The 20,413-nt window shown below is 43.8% G+C and overlaps 1 protein-coding gene across 1 annotated transcript in view; it reads left to right on the top strand.

The window, feature by feature from the left end:
• The window catches only part of LOC138665894 (alpha-2-macroglobulin-like protein 1), an 84,388-nt gene extending 64,670 nt beyond the window's left edge, over positions 1–19,718 (top strand). The window contains exons 32-36 of the mRNA XM_069753839.1: positions 7,035–7,125; positions 11,155–11,223; positions 11,313–11,415; positions 15,103–15,144; positions 18,840–19,718. Of these exons, the coding sequence (XP_069609940.1) occupies positions 7,035–7,125; positions 11,155–11,223; positions 11,313–11,415; positions 15,103–15,143 (304 nt within the window). The 3' untranslated portion in view covers position 15,144; positions 18,840–19,718. The remainder of the gene's footprint in view (positions 1–7,034; positions 7,126–11,154; positions 11,224–11,312; positions 11,416–15,102; positions 15,145–18,839) is intronic.
• Positions 19,719–20,413: the final 695 nt, after the last annotated feature.

Below are 20,413 nucleotides of genomic sequence, written 5' to 3'. Positions count from 1 at the left end.
GTGGAGAGGAAGAGGTCACTTTGCCAAGGTATGCTACAATGGCAAAGCTATATACTGTTGACAACAATGCCATCACAACCATTGAGCCCTTAGAACCAACCTGTCAGGTGGAAGGCAATGGCTCAGATGGAGAAATGGAGGATTGGTGCCAACAGCTACACGTGGGCATAAATTCAACACCTACCCATCAAAAACAAGGGGTGTATAGGCTAGTGACGGAATATGAACAAGTCTTCAGTAAACACCCATTGGACTTCGGACGGATAGAAGGGGTAGAACACACAATCCCCACAGGTGACCATCCCCCAATAAAAGAAAGATATAGACCCATACCGCCCGCTCACTATCAATGTGCAAAAGATATGCTGAGGGAAATGAAACAGGCCGGGGTAATAAGAGACAGCTGTAGCCCCTGGGCGGCCCCTCTAGTGATTGTCAAAAAAAAGGACGGAACCATGAGAATGTGCGTAGACTACCGGAAGATTAATAACATCACCCATAAAGACGCCTACCCCTTGCCTAGGATAGAAGAGTCCTTAACTGCTTTGAAATCTGCTAATTATTTTTCCACCTTAGACTTAACAAGCGGGTATTGGCAAGTCCCTGTGGCTGAGAGAGATAAGGAAAAGACGGCATTCACCACACCAATGGGTCTATGTGAATTTAATCGCATGCCGTTCGGACTCTGCAACGCATCCGGTACCTTCCAGCGGCTGATGGAATGCTGCCTCGGACACAAGAACTTCGAGACCGTCCTCCTGTACCTAGATGATGTGATCGTCTACTCAAAGACTTACGAACAACACTTAATAGACCTGGCAGAAGTGTTCGAAGCCTTATCCAGGTATGGCATGAAAGTCAAGCCATCCAAATGTCACCTTCTCAAGCCAAAGGTACAGTACCTGGGACACATCGTGAGTTCGGAGGGAGTAGCACCAGATCCCGAGAAAATAAGCGCCATAAGGGATTGGCCAAGACCTACCAGCGCAAAAGAAGTGAGACAATTCCTGGGATTGGTGGGTTACTATCGCAGATTTATAAAAGGATTTACCAAGTTGGCAGCACCCTTGCAAGACACCTTGGTAGGGCAGACGAAGAAACCTTCAAACCGAAACCCTCCTTTTCAGTGGAACGACGAAAGGGAAGACTCCTTTGAACAACTAAAGAAGGCACTAACCGGAGAAGAGGTTCTGGCATACCCAGATTACCATAAACCTTTCATCCTCTACACCGATGCCAGTAATGTGGGACTAGGAGCGATGCTGTCACAAAAGCAAGAAGGTCGGGAGAAAGTTATCGCCTTTGCAAGTAGAAAGCTCCGGCCTACTGAAAGAAATTCAGAAAATTACAGCTCCTTCAAATTGGAACTACTGGCAGTAGTTTGGGCTGTGACGGAGCGTTTCAAACACTATCTGGCCGCTGCAGAATTTATTGTCTATACTGACAACAATCCGTTGACCCACCTGGACACAGCCAAATTAGGTGCGTTAGAACAGCGATGGATAGCCCGGTTATCTAATTACAACTTCATAATCAAGTATCGAGCAGGTCGCAAGAATGGAAATGCCGATGCCCTATCCCGGATGCCACACTTGAGAGATGTAGAAGAGGAAACGGGGGAGCTTGAAGAAATTGAACTACCAGCCTTCCATCGTCCCAAGGCAAAACATCATCAGTCAAGTACCTATCAGAAACAACAAGAGGTGAATTTTAATCCGTTAGCACACCATAGATGGGCTGACACCCAAGACAGCAATCCGGCTGTGAAGTTGGTGAAGGAACTGTTGACTGAGCAAAGTGCATATCCCTATGAGGATGCCCCAGAAGAGACGCATCAACTCTGGAAAGAGAGAGGCAAAATGTTCCTGTATCAAGGGAAGCTCTGTAGAAGATACACCAATCCGAAAACACATGAATTGGTTTGGCAGATTATTGTGCCTAAACAAGATGTGAAGATGGTCCTCGAAGCTTACCATAATGGTGCTGGTCACTTCGGTTGGAAAAAGTTAGAAGTACTTCTAAGAGAAAGATTTTATTGGGTCGGGATGAGAAAATCAATCGAACAGTGGTGCAGAAATTGTGGCCCGTGTAACCTCAGAAGAAACGATCAAAAGAACCAAAGAGCACCACTGCAGCCCATAATCACCAAACAACCACTTGAACTTGTAGCCATGGACCACGTGAAGTTGACACCAAGCCGGTCCGGCTATGTCTATGCCTTGACCATCGTGGACCATTATTCACGTTTCTTGGTAGTAGTACCCGTAAAAGATCTGACAGCAAAAACAGCAGCCAAAGCGTTCCAAACGTACTTTTGTAGACCCCATGGATATCCGGAACAGGTTCTCACCGACCAAGGTACAGCCTTTGAATCAGAGATCTTCAGAGAATTCTGTAATATGTATGGTTGCAAAAAGATCCGGACGACGGCCTATCATCCACAAACAAACGGCTTATGCGAGAAGATGAACCATATTGTAATAGACCTACTAAAGACTTTACCTGAGACAGAATGGAATCAATGGCCAGAGAAATTGCCTGACTTGGTGGATCTGTATAATCATGTCCCGGTGAGCTCCACCAACTGCACCCCAGCTTACCTTATGCGTGCAAGACCCGGCCAATTACCAATCGATCTAGAAATGGGAATTCTGAAACCAGACGCAGAAGTTCAAGACTCCAATTGGGATATCATACGGCAAAAGCAGTATCGCCAAGTGCAAGAGAGTGTGGAAAGAAGCCTTCAGCAAACTAGAGAAAGACAAGAGCGAACTTTCAACCAGAATGCTCTAGCGACCCCATTAAGACCGGGTGACCAAGTGATCAAGAGAAATCGTCGAACCAATAAACTGGACAATCAGTGGGAAGCCGTACCCTACACAGTTTTACCAACAAGAGTGGATAATCCTAAAATGTGTCTCATTAGCAAAAACGGAGGCTTAACATCTGTACTAGTGTCAAGAGACAATCTTAAATTATGTCCGGAAGCATTGAAAGAGCCAGACGTTGTCCAGCCAGAACCAGAAGTTTTTCAACCCATACAGGTTCAACCAGTAAAGGAAAAAGAAGAGGAAGTGTATCACACCTGTATAGGAGACTTTCCCAAAACCCTACTAACATACCATGGTGCAGTAGTGGTTCCCATGGTGGCCTTTTACCCAACACCAAACCCAATACCAGAAGTCCCAAGACAGGAAGAGGCTGACCCCGTACTACAGGAGGTTCCAGGCCAGGAAGAACAGATTCCTGGTCAGAGTAATCCCATTCACGGTGGACTTGCCAATTCCATAGTCGTGGAATTATCTTTAGCAGAGCGGGCAGATACTACATCCGCAGTAGACAGTAGTACACCACATGAAGAGACACCGCTATTACGTAGATCACAGCGTAGTACCCAGGGTCAATTACCGGCCAGGTATGCAGATTACCAACTATAAAGCTCATAATGTGAATTGTATATATGTTATGCCGTATATAGTTAAACAGAAAATGTAGTATAGTCATTGCTATCAGTCTGCAACGTTTAAGCCCAGTGCCTACAGAGACTTGTCTGTATGAACTTATTGCATATTCTTGAACTTTTTATCAGCCCGGAGGCACTAAATCAAAGCTCCGGAAAGACTGCTTTTTGAACTTTGCTTTTTGCTCTTTTTGAACTTTCTTTAGACTTTATATTGATAACTCCGTTGGAAAAATGGAACTAAATTCCTGGACACTAAGTACAGTGCCGTTCCTAATACCTTCAAGGATAGAACTGTATTAATGGACGCTATTTGAAGTGACTTTTTACAGAACTCTATTTTTGTTTCCTTGAGTGGTTTTTGTAACTTTTCATTTTTAAGACTCTGTACATATTAATTGTTATTTCAAAATGTTATTGTCCCACAGTCCCGGAGTACTGTTCTTAACTAAGGGGGAATGTGGCACCCCTAGGGGTATTTGCCACAAAAATAGTTACTGACAGTAAGTACAAATACTAAAATAGCAAGACTGCACTACCACCTCCGGCCAGAAGGGGGAGCTCCAGAGACTCCCCTTGATCCATTCTGGTCTGAGAGAAGAAATGGCAGTTGGGCCAAGGAGCTGATAGTGAGAGGTCATACAGTTGATTCTCTAACAGCCCTGTGACTGTTACCAGGCCTAAATCACCGGCCTGAGGAGAAGAGGGATAGAGAAAAAGGACATTGTGAGAACTGGGTAGCATTAATCACTACCCAGAACAGGCGCAAAGACGGATACCGGATCCGTGGCTGTATTCATTATATATAATACAGCAACCGGAAAAACGTGAGGTGATATCAGCTTCACTAGGGTCGGATGCAGCAACAGACACAGAGTTCAGCGGTACTCCCAGAGGGGGTAAACCGATAAAAGGACTCGGGTTGCCCGTCGAACCAGGACCCGGAGGGGACAGATTGGGCCGGCAGCCAGTTCACATACAGCAGCAGGGCCACACAGAAATTGCGCACAATAAGAGGCGAAGACCCCGGCAGGGTCAAAGTAACTCAGAGTTCCCATACAGACTCCGGTGACAGGACTGGTTGTAAATCCTTTTATGTTAAAGTAAACTGGTTAAACGTTTCAGTGCCTCAGTCTTTCATTTGGACAATAGCCATCTATCCAGGATCGAGATCGTCACCGCTGGGAGAACCTGCTGCTGATCAAGTAAGTGCCTGTCCCCTCATGATACCCCTTACACTGTGCATTGCCTGAGGCCACAGCACCGGGTCAAGCCACCCGTGACATCCCCCTTAAGAGACAGACTCCATTGGTCCGGTGCTGGGTATCCCGGTCTCCTGGGCGTCACACTTCCGTTCCCAGTGATGCTTTGCGAAAATGACCTGTCATGACGTGGGTCTCGCGAGATTGCCACGTCATCTGGGGTCATGCCACAAAGCATTATTGGGACCAGAGCATCGCGAGGAGCGGGAAAGCTGGGCGGGACGCCGGAAGGTGAGAATATCACGATTTATTATTTTTAACATTCTATCTTTTTACTATTGATGCTGCATAGCATGCTATAGCGATGCTATTTCCACGGCAATTCTGCAACGTGTGCGCTTAGCCTAATAGTTGTGGAGCTGGAATTCCACAGCGCCATATACGGGGAAGTGGCCATTATTGGTACTGCAGCACAGTTTCTGTACACTTTAAAGGGAACCTGCCACCCCCCCCCCCCCAGGCGTTTGTAACTAAAAGAGCCACCTTGTCCAGCACTAATGCTGCATTCTGACAAGGTGGTTCTTTTAGTTCGGGTCCCTGGCACTGTTGCAATAATTGCTTTTGAAGTTTGTCCCTCATACTTGTGAAATCGTCCCGGGGGCAGGTCTTTCCCCCCTAATCCAGACGCCTCCCAGCCGTCACATATGGCTTCTGCGTGCCGGGCGCCGCCTCCTCTCCTTCATTAGCGTCCCCGGCGCCTGCGCTGTAAGTTCGAAGGGCAGCACAAGTGCGCATGCCTGAAAAACAAAAAAAAACAACTGCGCAGGCGCCAGGGACGCTACTCAAGGAAGAGGAGGTGGCACCTGGCGTGCAGAGGCCATGAGTGACGGATGTGAGGCGTCTGGATTGGGGGTAAGACCTGGCCCCGGGACGATTTCACAGGTATGAGGGACAAACTTCAAAAGCGATTATTGCAACAGTGCCAGGGACCCGAACTAAAAGAGCCTCCTTGTCAGAATGCAGCATTAGTGCTGCACAAGGTGGCTCTTTTAGTTACAAACACCTGGGGGGTGACAGGTTGTCTTTAATAGGAGTTGTGTGGCAGAACCCAAAAATGGCCACTACAGTGTTTTGGATTCAGACATTGTGGGCCCGATTTTTGTTTTTCCATTTGTCTAGTTTTTGGTGTTTTATGCCTGTTTCTCATTTGTACCTAATTCTTCTTTAAGTTTGTGCTTTTTTTTACAGTTACTTCTTTATTTCTTCATCTTTTTTTGTGGGTAGTGTTTGGGGTTTCCAAATATTTTCACTTGATTCATCAATTGCAACTTTTTGAAAAAAATGCAGCTTCATTTTTTGGGGGGAACACAAATGTTCTTTAGTCTTCCACAGAGTGATTTTATGTAGGCCAGAATTTTTTTGCGCCATTTTGCAAAACGTTTTAAACTGTTTTATGACTTTTTAGCCTAAAATGGTTGAAGACAAAAACGATTTTCAAATTTGCGCAAAAACCATGAACTGTATGCACAAGACAGAAATGAAAAGTGACTGTAAAAAAATGCAAATGATGAATTTGACCAATGTATTTCTGACAGCTGTGGGACCAGCAAAGCGTTTTTTTAGGTGGGGAAATCCCACTAATCTAATATTGATGACTTATCCTAAGATTAAGGCATCAATATCTTAGTTACAAACCCCTTGGACACCCCCTTTAATTACATTATTGACCATAGAGTTCAACTATGCTGTAGCTCTCTTTTTTTATTATGCATTTTGGAAACATACATTTGATTCTGAAAACAGAAAAATAAAGTCAAGAAAGAGACCATAAATTCAGTGATGTGTCACTTACTGGGTTGTTTGCTGTTGTTTTGATAAAATCGCTGTATTATCAGCAGGATAAAATCACTCCAGGACTAGTAAGCTTGCTGCCAGGTAGTCTAACTCCGCCCCACCAGTGATTGGCAGCAGCCAATCAGTGGTGTGGGCGGGGTTATACCAAGCTCCGCATTCAGAAAACTTGTAGATCTGCAGCTGATAAAACAGTGATTTTATCAAAACCACAGCAAGCAGCCCAGTAAGTGAGACATCGCTGGAATCAATGTCTCTGCACCTACATCATGCCGCTCTCAGATGGTAGAACATAACCCTGGTGAAAGATTCCCTATATATTCCCCACTCCTAATGATAAAGAAATGACTGTGTCCAAGTCTACATGAAAAAAAACTTGATTTTGATGAAAACAGGAAATGTGACTAGTGCAAAAACTGCAATATTTCAGGATTTTATACAGGTAGTCACATGTTAATTAAAAAAAATTGTCTAAATCTAATTTTTATATAAACGAAAACTTGTAATTTATATTGGTTCAGGTATATAGGACAACGTAGCAAAACAAACATGGTCCTCATAGAGATCGAGCTGCCTTCTGGTTTCGGAGCAAATGTAGATTCTTTGAAAATGGTAAGTGAAACAATATTGACAGATATATAGGTTAGTATTTCAGTTTCCCGACATAAAAAAAATCAGTTCCATCTACAGCAATATAAAAAAAATTCTATAGAAGATGAAGCCGAGGTTGGACTGGCCCACCAGAGAACCAGAGGAGCCTCTGGTGGACCCTGACTTCTCCTTCAGGAGAGTTTGTAGTGCAAACATTGCAGTTCTGGATGAAGCAAAGGCTGTTTTGGCTCACAACGTACCATCTAGAATACCTGTCAACGAAGCTTCTCTCACATAAGAGGATCAAGATAACAGTGCAAAAGCCACTGATCGATCTCACGTTAGATGGTGGACTACAGTTTTTTGAGCTGTGATCTTCCATTGCTGTGTTATCTGGGTCAAGGTAACCTTTGCTAGACCTGTGTATGCTATAGATGTTGCTTTGTCTTACCTGTTTTCAAGTTCTATTCCATTAGGCAACACATTAGCTGCAAACATCATTGGTTTCTGTGAAAGAAGGAGACAAAGGCCAACCATATACATTAGATGGCTGTTGGCCGAACAATGCTCTACGGCAGATCATTCGGCCACCAGCTATCTCAGCTGGTTCTCCAAACACAGGAGTTCTCATTCGGCCAAACGCTCCTGTGTTCGTTAGGAGAAAGACCATGACTGACACGTCGACTGGTGGCTTATCTCCTGAAGACCAATGTGATCTGCAGTCCGAAATCGGAACTGCACCCCTATAGTTTGGGACAAGTCCTCCAGAGCCCAGGAGCTTGTTGGTAATTTGGGACAAGTCCTCCAGAGTAGGAGATGACCAATTTGGCCAAGAAATAAGGATCTTAAGCAGATGACCTCCCAATCATCAGTGCCATGAGTCTGCAGGCGGTCACTAGTGGAGAAATACGGTATTACAAGGCCACCATTTAAATTGGTGGAAGCCACACGGACTGTTTCCGGCTAACAGATGAGGAGGGCTTTCAGGAGATAAATGACGTTCATATGCCCTAAAATGTGGTTATTCTGATGAAACATTGTGTTCCTTCCATTGCATAATCCAGGGATCCAGGATCCAGGAATGGTTAATCAAACTATATAGCTGGGACCTCTAACAAATCAAGGCACTGTAGTGAATCTTCAGCAATGTGTGGAGAAAACTGGGCTTATTTTACCCTATAAATAAAAAAGTCAGTAAATTGGAAGCTTATTTAACCCTACGATAAATGAAAAATTCAGTAAATTGGAAGCTTATTTAACCCTCTAGATGAAAAATTCCTTAAATTGGAAGCTTATTTAACCCTCTAGATGAAAAATTCAGTAAATTGGAAGCTTAGTTAACCCTATAAATGAAAAAAAAAAAATGTGTATATTAGAAGCTTATTTAACCCTATAAATGAAAAATTCTGTAAATTGGAGGCTTATTTAACCCTATAAATACGAAATCAGTAAATTCGAAGTTTAGTTAACAATGTTGATGAAAAATTCAACAAATTGGAAGCTTTTTTAACCCTATAAATGAAAAATTCATTAAATTGAAATCTTATATAACCCTGTAGATGAAAAATTCAGTAGATCAGGGGATGGAAATAATTAGTGTGTAGTGAATACCAGCTCTATACGAAACATATCCCCAAATTCTGACCCCTCTCACCGTGCCTTGAAGCAGCAAAAGTGCCATCTTGGGGTTTACTGTAATGAGCTTTTCTCGCTTCACGAGCCAAAACTGACTCAGAAGTTCCCAGCACCCGAGGGGACGTAACATATAAAGCAGCTAAACAGTCAGCTGTTGTATGAAATATTGTATTATTATATGAAATATTTGATTTACTGAGAACTTGTGGAAATTGTGCTGGAGGAAGTACAGGATACGCCTATGAGCACCTGGTTAACAGGTCTAGTGAGAGCGATTGTTAGCACAAATTTAGCCAATAGACTTGGTGACTCCGTCAATTTTCATTTTTTTTTCCTTCTTTTCTTACAACAGCCATAACTTTTTTTTGTTTTTTTGTTTTTGCATTATAAGGGTATTGCTCATATAACAGGGTGGTGGCCCACCGGAGGATTCTCCTGTTCTCCTGTCGGCCAGTCCATGCTTGCCCATATAGGTGTTGTTTGGTCTAGAAATTCCATTCCAAAATACCCTACTGGTGGTAATAGAGAAGATGTTCCTAGATGTTCTTAGTTCTATGTGCACACATAAACTTTTTACTGAGTTTTCAGAGAAGAAACACGGAACAAAAACTCAAAGTTTTTCAGGAGTTTTGAGATTTGGAAGATAATTTAGAGAGCTTACGCTCAGTTTACGATCAGATTCTGCTCCAAAAACTCCTTGTAAAAAAAAAAATCTATGTGCGCATATTATTCTGAAACCTCTTGCAAATATCAATCTATTTACCAGAATGTAGATAAGCTCTAAAGTGTCTTTATCCTTTAGGCTATGTGCACACGTCAGGATTTCTTGCAGAAATTTTCCTGACAAAAAACGGACATTTCTTCCAGAAATTCGCATGCGTTTTTACCACGATTTTACCGTGTTTTCACACGTTTTTGGTGCGTTTTTTGTGCATTTTTTCCCAAATGCATAGAATAGCGGGAAAAACGCAGAAAATCCACAAAATTAATGAACATGCTGCTTTTTTTTTTTACCGCGATGCGTTTTTTTCGCGGAAAAAAACGCATCATGTGCACAAAACATGCAGAATGCATTCTAAATGATAGGATGCATAATGTATGCGTTGTTAATGAGTTTTTATAGCGTTTGAAAAAACGCAAAAAAAACACGAAAAAACCTGAACGTGTGCACATAGCCTAAAAGGTCCAGAAAGTCGGTGATGGCTGCGCTTGCAGACATATTTCCTTTTACAATAAAGCTGAACCCAGGTGTAACTTCTAACAAAAATGATTTTCCGAAGCGCACAACCCCCCTAATTCCTGGAGCACTGGCGGTAATACACTTATGTAGTCATCATATGAGACCGTAAGGTCTACTATTAGTACAGGGGGCAGATGGGGGAACATTGTGGCACATTAATGACCTGTTCCTGACATTGCGCAGCGCAGTCACTTGACTCCTAAACTACATTTCATTTTAATGGAGACCAGATGCTGAGTTTTCCTTATTCAGTGATGTAATTTTCAGTAAAGGAGAATATACTTTATTTTAAACAAAGGGAACTTGATATGCCAAATTGATTTTTGTATCAAAGTCTGTGTTGTTCGCATTTATAAGGAGAAACACTATTTTGCTCCCTACAGCAACGACCCTGATTCCAGCGATGTGTCACTTACTGGGTCGCAAATAACACAATGTTATGAGTTGAAAGCAGATATGACGTAACTGATGCCAGAACATCATAACAGCAATTACTGACCAAGTATAATAATAATTATCATGGAAATTATGAGACACATGCACATATGCATGAGATGGGTTTATTTTTATTCAGGAGCTTATTTTCCAGAAATAAAAAATGTAACTTGTGCGAGAACTCACTGCTTCTGCACCCTGCGGACAATTTTTTGATTGATTGATTGATTGATTGGGGTCCCTCAAGCCCCGGACCCCCACACATCTGCTGCAAAGGGACTAGATATTAATCTCTCCCAACAGGACAATTTTTGTGTTTTTTTTTTGCTCCTGTGCTTTTCCCTCCTCTTCTTCCAAGAAAAGCCATAACTAGTTCATTTTTCCTTCCATTTAGCTGTATGAGGGCTTATGTTTTGCAGGACCAGTTGTAGTTTTGAAAGACACCATTCATTTTTACCATACATTGTACTGAAAAATGCCAAAAAAAAAACTAAAAAGAGTGAATCGGCCAAGAAAACCAATCTCCACCATTGTTTTTAGGGCTTTATTTTTATGACAGTAAAAATTACACAGTGACACGATTCTCAGGTCAGACCAATTAAAAGGTTATTCCCATCTCCAAGATCCTATCCCAATATGTAGTAGGTGTAATAATAATAATAATACCTCCAATTAGAAATGTAGTACAGTTCTTCTGATTCACTATGTCTCTGTCCTCATGTGCATCCTTTCATCATCAGTTGGAGAAAAACAAGTTGGTGAAAAAAACGGAAACAAAAGATCAACCAGTAATTCTCTATATTGCGGAGGTAAGCAGTTATCTTTATTTTTTATAGTTTCTTGACCTTATTTCTTTACTATGTAAAGTTTTTCACTTTTGCGGGTTTTTTTCCGGCAGTTGAGCAAAACAATAGAGGCGTTCATGTTCTCAGCTGAACAACAAATAGTAGTGAAGGATCTGAAGCCGTGCTCCGTGAAGGTGTATGACTATTACGAGACAGGTAACTACAATATGCTTTGCAGTAATTTATAGGGAGACTGTCAGCACAACATAACTGTTCAAACCAAGCACAGTCGCTCGGTGCACAATTGGCATAGTTGAGTAGAGCTGAACTGATCGGTCATGCTTAGGGTGCTCTGAACTGATCGGCCATGCGCTTAGGGTGCTCTGAACTGATCGGCCATGCTTAAGGTGCACTGAACTGATTGGCCATGCGCTTAGGGTGCGCTGAACAGATCAGCCATGCTTAGGGTGCTCTGAACTGATCGGCCATGCTTAGGGTGCTCTGAACTGATCGGCCATGCGCTTAAGGTGCACTGAACTGATCGGCCATGCGCTTAGGGTGCTCTGAACTGATCGGCCATGCTTAAGGTGCACTGAACTGATTGGCCATGCGCTTAGGGTGCGCTGAACTGATCGGCCATGCTTAGGGTGCTCTGAACTGATCGGCCATGCGCTTAAGGTGCACTGAACTGATTGGCCATGCGCTTAGGGTGCGCTGAACTGATCGGCCATGCTTAGGGTGCTCTGAACTGATCGGCCATGCGCTTAAGGTGCACTGAACTGATTGGCCATGCGCTTAGGGTGCGCTGAACTGATCGGTCATGCTTATGGTGCTCTGAACTGATTGGCCATACTTAGGGTGTACTGAACGGATTTCCCATTCTTAGGGTGCTCTGAACTCATCAGCCATGCTTAATGTGCTCTGAACTAATCAGCCATGCTTAGGATGCTCTTAACTGATCGGTCATGCTTAGGGTGTACTGAACTGATTGGCCACATTTAGGGTGTACTGTACTGATTGGCCACGCTTAGGGTGTACTGAACTGATTGGCCATGCTTAGGGTGCTCTGAACTCATCGGCCATGCTTAATCTGCTCTGAACTGATCAGTCATGCTTAGGGTGCGCTGAACTCATCGGTCATGCTTAGGGTGCGCTGAACTCATCGGTCATGCTTAGGGTGCGCTGAACTCATCGGTCATGCTTAATGTGCTCGGAACTGATCAGTCATGCTTAGGGTGCGCTGAACTCATCGGTCATGCTTAGGGTGCGCTGAACTGATTGGCCACGCATAGGATGCTCTGAACTGATCGGCCATGCGCTTAGGGTGCGCTGAACTGATCGGTCATGCTTAAGGTGCACTGAACTTATTGGCCATGCTTAGGGTCCGCTGAACTGATTGCCCATGCTTAGGGTGCTCTGAACTGATTGGCCATGCTTAGGGTGCTCTGAACTGATCGGCCATGCTTAGGATGCTCTTAACTGATCGGTCATGCTTAGGGTGTACTGAACTAATTGGCCATGCTTAGGGTGTACTGAATTAATTGGCCATGCTTAGGGTGCGCTGAACTGATTGGCAATGCTTAGGGTGCGCTAAACTGATCGGTCATGCTTAGGGTGCCCTGAACTGATTGGTCATGCTTAGGGTGCATTGAACTAATTGGCCATGCTTAGGGTGCTCTGAACTGATCGGTCATGTTTAGGGTGCACTGAACTGATCGGCCTTGCTTAGGGTGCTCTAAACTGATTGGCCATGCTTAAGGTGCACTGAACTGATTGGCCATGCACTTAGGGTGCGCTGAACCGATCGGTCATGCTTAGGGTGCGCTGAACTGATCGGCCTTGCTTAGGGTGCTCTAAACTGATTGGCCATACTTAAGGTGCACTGAACTGATTGGCCATGCTTAGGCTGCTCTGAACTGATCGGTCATGCTTAGGGTGCACTGAACTGATTGGTCATGCTTAGGGTGCTCTGAACTGATTAGCCATGCTTAGGGTGCACTGAAATGATTGGTCATGCTTAGTGTGTGCTGAACTGATTGGTCCTGCTTAGGGTGCACTGAAATGATTGGTCATGCTTAGGGTGCACTGAACTGATTGGCCATGCTTAGTGTGCGCTGAACTGATCGGTCATGCTTAGGGTGTTCTGAACGGATTGGCCATGCTTAGGGTGCTCTGAAATGATTGGTCATGCTTAGGGTGCGCTGAACTGATTGGCCATGCTTAGGGTGCACTGAACTGATTGGTCATGCTTAAGGTGCACTGAACTGATCGGCCATGCTTAGAGTGCACTGAGCAACTGTGCTTGATTTGAACAGTCATTTGTGCTGACAGATTCCCTTTCAATGAGTCTGTTGTCTAGAACAGACTTACCACATCCGAGAAACAGTCCAATTATTCTGATTAGGCTAGAGTCACACTACAGCGAGATACAGCCGAGTCTCGCAGGTTAAAAACAACCTCTGGCACCGGTACTCCGGAGCAGAGCGTGCGGCTCCATGTATTGCTGTGCGGCCGCACGCTCCGCCCTGGAGTGCCGGTGCCAGAGCTTGGTTTTAACCTGCGAGACTCGGCTGTATCTCGCTGTGTGTGATCCCGGCCTTAGATTTTGAGTAGTACAATTTTTTCTTTTTTTCACAGACACATGTACTTGCATTGCTAATTTTGATCCAACACTCGGATCAAAATTGGACAGGTTTCCCATTTTTTCGGTGGACTGCTAGACAAGTGTATTTTTTGTCATCTGACAAAATTGGATCAATTATGCCAATCATACTCTTATCAGGCTCTAATTGGAGTGTTATCACAGTGTGATCCTATTCTTTTGAATGAGAAGATAGAGAAAAAAATGTCTCCATTATCTCCATTTTTCAAGGGCAGAATTTGGTTTGCACTTATATGTCATCTGAGTGCAGTCTGATGTTTTCCATCGAGTACGTACTCGGTGACAAAGGCCTCTTTCACATTTCCATCGGTACGGGGCCGTCGCAAACCGTCGGCCCGACGTACCGACGGACATTCTGCAAATAATGCACAACGTGTGCAGCGGATGAAGTTTTCAGACGCATCCGCTGCCCATTATGAGTTCCGAGGAGGAGGGGGCGGAGTTCCAACTGCGCATGCGCGGTCGGAAATGGCGGTTCCGACGGACAAAAAAAGTTACATTGAACGTTTTTTCGTCACGACGGGCCGTAAAATAACGACGCATCCATTGCACGACGGATGCGACGTGTGGCCATACGTCGCGATGCGTCGCTAATGCAAGTCTATGGAGAAAAAACGCATCCTGCGGGCAACTTTGCAGGATGCGTTTTTTTCTCCAAAACGACGCATTGCAACGTTGGCCAAACGACGGAAGTGTGAAAGAGGCCTTACATGGCCGAGTGCAATCTGAATATCAGATTAAACTCAGACATGCAGCGATATGTTTTTCCTTATAAAGATTGGTCCGAGTGCGATTTGATATTTTCGACTGAAAATATGTCTGCACAAGCCCTTAAAGGGGTGTTATTCGGATACTGCACATTATTTTGCCACCATATAGTGGTGGTATGAGGCATTTAATGGCAGCATTAATAAGGTGATCTATAACAGTGTTATTTAGTGTAAAATTATTAAAGACTATCTAAATTCAGCAAAGAGAAGGGGAACCTATTAGTATAGAAGTGGCCCTGGCGTCAGGGACGGAGGAAGCCATAGCCTGAGCCACTGACGCATAGATTAGGGAAGGATTCAAGACAATGCAGTGACTGATCACTCTTATGGGCTAATGGGTCACTATTATAAGGGCATTCATTGAAAATATATCAATATGATAAAATTCTCCTTTCTGATCTAATTGATCCAACTTTTTTTTTAAAAGTGCCAATGACATCTTGTGTGTTACTTTTTTGTCTTTTTGCACAGGAGAAGAAAGCTATATGATATATAATGTACCGAGCTCATAAGGTGAGTAGGTAAAGGGCTAATCTGTATATTTGTCCTCGAGCAAGAAGTAACTTTGTAGGATCTTTTGTCTTTGTCTCACATCATGCAGGCAGTTTACATCATTGGGAACTACCTATAGGTCCCAAAAAGACAGTTCTCTTCATTCTAGACCAGGGGTGGAGAACCATAGACCTGCGGGCACCTCAATGAATCATAGAATGTTAGAGCTGGAAGGGACCTCCAGGGTCATCGTGTCCGACCCTCTGCTCAATGCAGGATTCACTAAACCATCTCAGACAGATGTCTGTCCAGCCTCTGTTTGAAGACTTCCATTGAAGCAGAACTCACCACCTCTTGTGATAGATAGATAGATAGATAGATAGATAGATAGATAGATAGATAGATAGATAGATAGATAGATAGATAGATAGATAATAGAATGTTAGAGTTGGAGGGACCTCCAGGGTCATTGTGTCCGACCCTCTGCTCAATGCAGGAGTCACCAAACCATCTCAGACAGATGTCTGTCCAGCTGTTTGAAGACTTTCATTGAAGGAGAACTCACCACCTCTCGTGGCAGAATGTTCCACTCATCTAATCTGTATCTTCTCCCTATTATCAAGCCCCCGGGGCAGATTCTTGTGTACCACAGTGTTTCGGCTAGCAGCTGTATTTTGACAGTCACCGGCCCATTCATTTATTCTTGCTCAGTGAGCATGCCCGTGCAGTGTTCCCTACTGAATGCTGAGGGACATGCAATGAATGAATACATCCTGACACCAGTGCCAGCATCAGGACGCACCTTGTGGGCGGACTTTGTACGGCCCCCGAGGGATGGTGTCAATATCCAAATGGCCCTTGGCATAAAATAGATTCCCCACCCCTGTTCTAGAGGATAGCTCATTTGCATACTTTATTTCCCAGGAAGCATTTCCTGCAAGAATTCCTACACCTGCTAGATCTCCGTAGGGAAAAACAGTATCCTACTTACTGGTAAATAGAAAAAGACCCCCAAAACATGTGTATATAGATAGGTGGGTGTCTCTGAGTTGGATGATATCCTCAGCGAAGGTCTTTAATGGGCCAGCCCTTGATATACGGGGTAGTGACTTATAGGAGGCACAAGAAAGTCAGTTTTCTTTTTTTTCTAAGAAGAGTTAATTTTATAGGAAAGTTTGGAATGGAAAAAACATTTGAGACAAATCTCATCACTGTTTACTCGTTACAAGTGATGATTCATTATTGTTCCTCATTTATTAGATGGGAGTCTGGTCCAACAAAGTCACAATCAGTAAGGGAAAAAAAAGTTAGAAGAGATCGGGGAAGAGAGTGCCCAGCTGTAGACATTTCAGGAGGAGGTGCTGACGGAATATCGTTCAGGGGACTCTCAGGACAGGTCACAGACTTGTTGGACAGGATATGTTTTCTTTAGGCATTTGAAGGCCTAAAGTGCTGGAGAATGGACTAAGGAAAAAGAATCCAGGAGAGAGGAAGCGCAAGAGGAGACTTGTGAGGCAGAGAGGAGCTTGTTATGGCACGGCAGCGACTCCATTTATGGTGGGCATCCGTGAATAAGGCTTTGTTCACATTTGCTGCCTATTTTAGCCTTTGTTTCAGATTCCTTTGGTTTTTAAACTGATGACTTCTCTGTGAAACCCTGGTGTTGGTTGAGGGACAGATCTGTCTCTCCACAGAGAGACTATCTAGGACGGAGCAGAATTAATTAGGGCTTCATAGGTTAAAGTGAGTGATTCCAGTGTAAATCCAGAGTCGGGCAGGGGGTAGTGGAATTTGGGGTTAAAGTGGATCTGTCACCAGATTTCACAATATAAACTGCATAGATTAAACAGATCTCTTCTTAGACCTGATGAGACTTTTCTGTTTACTTTTGAAAATCCATGTCGGAATAGCTGTATTATCCTTTATGAATGTTTTTTTTTCCAAGCATTTTCTGAGCAATTTTACAGGCTTTTTTCAGACCCCATAAAAAAAATCCCAAAAATGTAGTTTACGCATACCCTTAGGTAACCAATAAAGAGGTTTCTCTCATTAGATTTAATTATTATTATTTATTATTATAGCGCCATTTATTCCATGGCGCTTTACATGTGAGGAGGGGTATACATAATAAAAACAAGTACAATAATCTTGAACAATACAAGTCATAACTGGTACAGGAGGAGAGAGGGCCCTGACCGCGAGGGCTCACAATCTACAAGGGATGGGTGAGGATACAGTAGGTGAGGGTAGAGCTGGTCATGCAGCGGTTTGGTCGATCGGTGGTTACTGCAGGTTGTAGGCTTGTTGGAAGAGGTGGGTCTTCAGGTTCTTTTTGAAGGTTTCGATGGTAGGCGAGAGTCTGATTTGTTGGGGTAGAGAGTTCCAGTGTAGGGGTGATGCGCGAGAGAAATCTTGTATGCAATTGCGATTGTGGGAAGAAGAGATAAGAGGGGAGTAGAGTAGGAGATCTTGTGAGGATCGGAGGTTGCGTGCAGGAAAGTACCGGGAGACGAGGTCACAGATGTATGGAGGAGACAGGTTGTGGATGGCTTTGTACCTCATGGTTAGGCTTTTGTACTGGAGTCTCTGGGTGATGGGGAGCCAGTGAAGGGATTGACAGAGGGGAGAGGCTGGGGAATAGCAGGGGGACAGGTGGATTAGTCGGGCAGCAGAGTTTAGAATAGATTGGAGGGGTGCGAGAGTGTTAGAGGGGAGGCCACAGAGCAGGAGGTTACAGTAGTCGAGGCGGGAGATGATGAGGGCATGGACAAGGGTTTTTGCAGATTCTTGGTTTAGGAATGTACGGATCCGTGAAATATTTTTGAGTTGAAGTCGGCAGGAAGTGGAAAGGGCTTGGATATGTGGTTTGAAGGAGAGATCAGTGTCAAGGATTACCCCGAGGCAGCGGGCTTGTGGGACTGGAGAGAGGGCAGCCGTTTACTGTAATGGATAGGTCTGTTGGGGGAGTCGAGTGAAATGGGGGGAAAGATGATGAATTCTGTTTTGTCCATGTTAAGTTTCAGAAATCTAGCGGAGAAGAAGGATGAAATAGCGGATAGACATTTGAGGGATTCTGGTTAGTAGGGTGGTGATATCTGGTCCAGAGATGTAGATCTGTGTCATCAGCATAGAGATGATACTGAAAACCGTGAGATTCTATGAGCTGTCCGAGGCCAAAGGTGTAAATGGAGAAGAGCAGGGGCCCAAGGACTGAACCTTGCGGGACTCCGACAGATAGGGGGCGAGGTGAGGAGGTGGTGTGTGAGTAGGAGATGCTGAATGTCCGGTCTATTGGGTACAACGAAATCCAAGATAGGGCCAAGTCAGTGATGCCAAGAGATGAGAGGGTCTGTAATAATAGGGAATGGTCCACTGGCAGAGGACAGGTCTAGGAGGAGGAGGACAGAGTAGTGTCACTTGGCTTAATGACTTAGTGACTTAATATTTCATTATGGCAATTGTTTTTGGAATGAACCTGGGTGTTGTCTACCCCTACAAAGAGACGCAATATAGTCAAATATATACCGAATATAATCAAGATGATTTGACAATCCAGCACTCATCAGATCCCACTAATGATGAAATAAATGTTCCTGCGCCTGCGCTCCGCAGTGACGCTCTCAGGCGCGCCTGTCTGTTGCTGTCACTTGGCCGCTTGCCAGGTAAAAGTAGATTTTTTTTCAATTAAAGGACTGATCTACTAATTCTATCTACAGGTGGAAAGAAAGAGGAACGAAGCTTCGCTCATACAGGACTGCACCATCATACATGTTTATGAAGATGACGAGCGCTCCATAGCCGTACAGCACACAGGATGGGATCATGTGCATATTGTACATACAGGAACTAATATTATTTTCATAGTAAACATAATCTAATAAAGTGCGGTGCGATCGATATCTTTTATGTTAGTATAGTGTGATGTGTCCTGTTTCTCTGGACTTTATGACGCTGACATTCGTTTTGCTTTTCTTCTTTGCTTTTAGAGAGACATGATTTTTATGAGTGCTTGTTTTTTTGGTACGTTATTATTATTTTTATTCTGTTCATTGTTGTGGGTTTTCTTTTTGGCCACATGACGAACATGTAATGCTGATACAGTGTAACGAGCTGTGCACCCGCGTGTACATCACACGTTTATCTCTAGGAAGAAAACAATAAAGGTTCCATTAAAGAGGATTGGTCACTCACCATAAATATGTCCGGTAATTTTCTTTTACGTGTTGTAAATACCACTGTTCTCCGAAATCTGTAGTTGTTGTTTTTTTGTTTGTTTTTTTACGCCTCTCCGTTCCTGACATATGACCCCCTCTTATAAATCTAGTTGTGTTAGCCAAGGTGGCGCTGTCTTCAAGTAGACTCCCACAAAGAAGAGTTAAGGACCACACCCACTTGTGAAAAAAAAAAAGACTATATGTACATATAGAGATGAGAGGGCCATATCTCAGGAATGGAGAGGAACAGGAAGAAAAGAAAAATAGCTCTTGATTCCATCATGTAAAAAAAAACATACCTATGGCAAGTGACAGGTAAATGATGACAAGCAGAGATCTTGAAAATCAGAGGAATGAATAAATAAAACAAATTGCAAAATTGTATATCTATATAAACTGTTCTTCATTATCATCCGTTTTATAATAAAGTCCATTCTACTTATAAAATGAACATTTATATAGTTCATGAAATGGGAACCCCCATGTATGTTTTATATTAATGCTGTGACAAATAGGCGGTGTCTATATTCATTTTCACAATCCGTTATGTGTCACATTGATAGATTACACCATTCCCAAGAGCTGCAGTAAAGCCCCTCATACAAAATTGGATGAAAGGTAGTCTAACCTGCCAAACTTCAGCAGGAAGGGCAGACCATCTTATGTGCACGAGGGCCTTCTGACTCTTCCCAAAAAGAAGAAATCAGGGGGGGGGGGGCTAAGGGGGAAGAGGGAAGATTGGGCATTTGGAATTTAAGCACCCAATACTTGTGTTTCCAGGGAGAGTACGTGGTGTATGGTAGCGCCTTTCTCTGCCAGGTGTCCCAGGTCCATGGGCGCCTTCCCTGTCCCTTATGCTAGGGGTGCCCTAGCTCACCCTGTTCCCCAGATCACTTCTAATGGTGAAGACGCCGGAGCCACATATCTTGCCTTAGCTCCTGAATCTGCCCTCAGTCTGTACCCATCCCCCACCCAGGGAAGAGGGGAGTAATAGTGTACCGTAATACACCAACCAGACTAACAAGCTAGTACGAACAGGGGTAATGAAAAATACCAAACTTACAAAAATACTCATA

The sequence above is a fragment of the Ranitomeya imitator genome, chromosome 2, assembly GCF_032444005.1.
Source record: "Ranitomeya imitator isolate aRanImi1 chromosome 2, aRanImi1.pri, whole genome shotgun sequence".
Classification (NCBI taxonomy): domain Eukaryota; kingdom Metazoa; phylum Chordata; class Amphibia; order Anura; family Dendrobatidae; genus Ranitomeya; species Ranitomeya imitator.
This window is presented reverse-complemented; position numbering and strand designations above follow the sequence as displayed.